Source organism: Sinocyclocheilus anshuiensis, unplaced genomic scaffold, assembly GCF_001515605.1.
Source record: "Sinocyclocheilus anshuiensis isolate Anshui unplaced genomic scaffold, SAMN03320099.WGS_v1.1 scaffold67, whole genome shotgun sequence".
Lineage (NCBI taxonomy): Eukaryota > Metazoa > Chordata > Actinopteri > Cypriniformes > Cyprinidae > Sinocyclocheilus > Sinocyclocheilus anshuiensis.
Window position 1 is genome coordinate 1,894,945 of NW_015552546.1, and position 3,562 is coordinate 1,898,506.

A 3,562-nucleotide genomic window follows, 5' to 3' on the forward strand; every position below is an offset into this window, starting at 1 on the left:
TATATTATTAATATCTAAGCATCTTTAAAACAAGATACATACACTTGGGAAGCAAAATTGCATAAAATACCGTTCAAGATTTTGGGGCTGGTAAGATTTTTAAAATATTTTCTCTCACCAAGGCCTCATTTATGTGATCAAAAACACAGTAATATTGTTAAACAATTATTGAATATTAAAATATGTTTTCTATTTCAATTAATTTTAAAATATAATTCCTGTAATGCAAAACTGAATTTTTAGCATCATTATTCCAGTTTTCAGTGTCACATGATCCTTCAGAAATTATTCTAATATGCTGATTTGCAGCTCAAGAAACATTTCTAATTATAATTAATGATGAAAACAGTTGTGCTGCTTCCTATTTTTCTCTAAAAGTGAGATATTTTTCAGGATTCTTTGATTAAAAGAAAAAATGTCTTTACTGTCATTCTTGATCAATTTAATGAATTTAATGCTGAATAAAAGTATTAATAAAAGAATCTGACCCCAAACGTTTGAATGGTAGTGTAGTGTGTGTTTATTTATTTCTTTATTTAGGAATAGGATTTAGCATCAGAGTCACATTGGTGATATTAGTAGGAAGGACGACCTCATTCTAGTACATTTTAAAGGTTTGTGATGACTAAAAGTTAATTTTGTCAACTTTTAAGAGTGCACTATGACTTAAATTTGAAAAATAAATTTTAAAAGAAGAAAGTAATTTGCAAATGAGTTAAAAAAAAAAGATAAGCTTAAATTCTAAATATGTTCTCTGTAAAAAAAAAAAAAAATAAAAATAAAAAATAAAAAAAAGCGTTATCCCACACAATGTTGCTTCTCATACTTGAAAACAAGACAAAAGTATTGATTAAAACAATGATTTTTATGCTGTGTAGGTGTATGTGTGTTTGTGTGAGGCTGTTTTATTAGTTTCAGTGCTTTTTCTATGATGCCCTCGAAAAAGAACTCCAAAAACTCACATTTTTCTAATTTATCTTTTTCAGCATTACAAACATACTGGTGTGCAATGATACACAAAGAGTGTCGTTCGTGTTCGTGGTGACGTCACCAGATGATCCAGACCAACTGATCCCCAAAGAACAAATAGAACAAGCAGTGAGGTGAGTCAGTGCTCTGTGCTGTAGGTTTATAGGTTTAGATATACAGTGGGTACGGAAAGTATTCAGACCCCCTTAAATTTTTCACTCTTTGTTATATTGCAGCCATTTGCTAAAATCATTTAAGTTAATTTTTTTTCCTCATTAATGTACACACAGCACCCCATATTGACAGAAAAACACAGAATCGTTGACATTTTTGCAGATTTATTAAAAAAGAAAAACTGAAATATCACATGGTCCTAAGTATTCAGACCCTTTGCTCAGTATTTAGTAGAAGCACCCTTTTGATCTAATACAGCCATGAGTCCTTTTGGGAAAGATGCAACAAGTTTTTCACACCTGGATTTGGGGATCCTCTGCCATTCCTCCTTGCAGATCCTCTCCAGTTCTGTCAGGTTGGATGGTAAACGTTGGTGGACAGCCATTTTTAGGTCTCTCCAGAGATGCTCAATTGTGTTTAAGTCAGTGCTCTGGCTGTGCCATTCAAGAACAGTCACAGGTTGTTGTGAAGCCACTCCTTCGTTATTGTAGCTGTGTGCTTAGGGTCATTGTCTTGTTAATTTAAGGGGGTCTGAATACTTTCCGTACCCACTGTATGTGCTGATGGCTTACTAGATGGTACACAGCACATAGGCAACAACATGACAGTATTGCAAAAACTTATGGCCCTGTTTCAAATCCTCCAAGTGAGCTGGCTTGCTTGAATGCCAACTACATGCAGCTACTTCAAAGATTTAAAAGTATAATTTAAAAAAACTGAATTTGCAGATAATGAAATATTCATGAAATAAAAGGACACTTATGTGTATTTAAAGAGAGTACATGCTCATGGCAATTTTTAGCACACTTGAGTACACTTTTAAAAAGTGCATTTTCTAATGCCAAATAAGACGTTTTATACTTTAAAATGCATTTTAATTCATTATGCTGAAATACACATTCTTGATGTGTTGACTAACAGTACTAAAGCACATGTGAAGTTTTAAGTTGTTTACAAAAAATTATGAAAATTAAGTTAAAATTAAGTTAAATTAACTATAATAGGCTACATTTAATTGCACAAACAAGAGATGCATTGTTTGCACAGGAATGTGATTTTAACACGCCGTGATTCAAGATTTAAATAAGCACAAAATAGTATTGTTTTCATAATTTTCAGTAATTCATAAAATCTAATGTATTAACAATTTCTTTGTTTGCCAGTTTGAATTTACATTTTCTGTGCGTTTTTACACAAATCATCTAGGATGCATGCGATAATCATAGATTTGAACAAAAAACAAGATATCTTATTAGGCAGCATAATTTTGCCACCTATTTAGAAAAGCCTTTGCATAAGGAGCACAACTTTGAGGTTTGATGGTAAAGCCTAAAAATCAGACATTATTTATCATGAAACGATTCTGAGCATCTAGATCTGTGATACTACCGTTTCTCCTTTAGCATGCCAGACCCTTAACACATTATTCATTATTCCAGGCAGAATAAGCATCGCATAAACAATGCATTCCTGTTATCGGATATGACCCTGGAGTTCGTGGGAATCCCGCCGACACTGGCGGCCCCGATCATATACGACACTGAACCCTGGCTCATCGTGTTTGGGGTGGTCATTGGTGCTGTGGCTGTGGGGATCGTGGCTTTACTGATGTCCACAGTAAGCAAAAAACGACGGTCAGTAATGCTCTTTTGACAAACCATTCAAATAGTATTAATTGTGATCAATGGTACACCTAGCATCACTGCAAAAATTTATTTTGTTCCTTTTTTGTCTGGTTTTCCAGTATCAAAAGTATCATTAATCAAATATCAAGTATCATCCAGTATCATTTTTAAATCAAGATGCAATATACTTGAGAAGAAAAATGACAAGATCACTATCAAAATTGTGACTTACATACATTACATACAAGCAAAATTACTTAAGATATTACTGTAAGTCTAGTTTTCTGAAAAATCTATCAAAATTAAGCGACTATGCTTAAAACAAGAAAAAATATCTTAAATCTATAAGAATGAAATATGTGACCCTGGAGCACAAAACCAGTCTTAAGTCGCTGGGGTATATTTGTAGCAATAGCCAAAAATACATTGTATGGGTCAAAATTATTGATTTTTCTTTTATGCCAAAAATCATTAGGATATTAAGTAAAGATCATGTTCCATGAAGATATTTTGTAAATTTCCTACCGCAAATATATCAAAACTTCATTTTTGATTAGTAATATGCATTGCTAAGAACTTCATTTGGACAACTTTAAAGGAGATTTTCTCAATATTTTGAGTTTTTTGCACCCTCAGATTCCAGATTTTCAAATAGTTGTATCTCGGCCAAATATTATCCTATCCTAACAAACCATACATCAATGGAAAGCTTATTTATTCAGCTTTCAGATGATGTATAAATCTCAATTTCAAAAAATTGACCCTTATGACTGGTTTTGTGGTCCAGGGTCACA

General features: G+C 32.7%; 1 protein-coding gene across 1 annotated transcript in view; it reads left to right on the forward strand.

The window, feature by feature from the left end:
• Positions 1 to 3,562, forward strand: part of cltrn (collectrin, amino acid transport regulator) — a 14,287-nt gene that overhangs the window by 6,367 nt on the left and 4,358 nt on the right. Inside the window, exons 4-5 of the mRNA XM_016454615.1 lie at positions 987 to 1,103; positions 2,583 to 2,777. Of these exons, the coding sequence (XP_016310101.1) occupies positions 987 to 1,103; positions 2,583 to 2,777 (312 nt within the window). The remainder of the gene's footprint in view (positions 1 to 986; positions 1,104 to 2,582; positions 2,778 to 3,562) is intronic.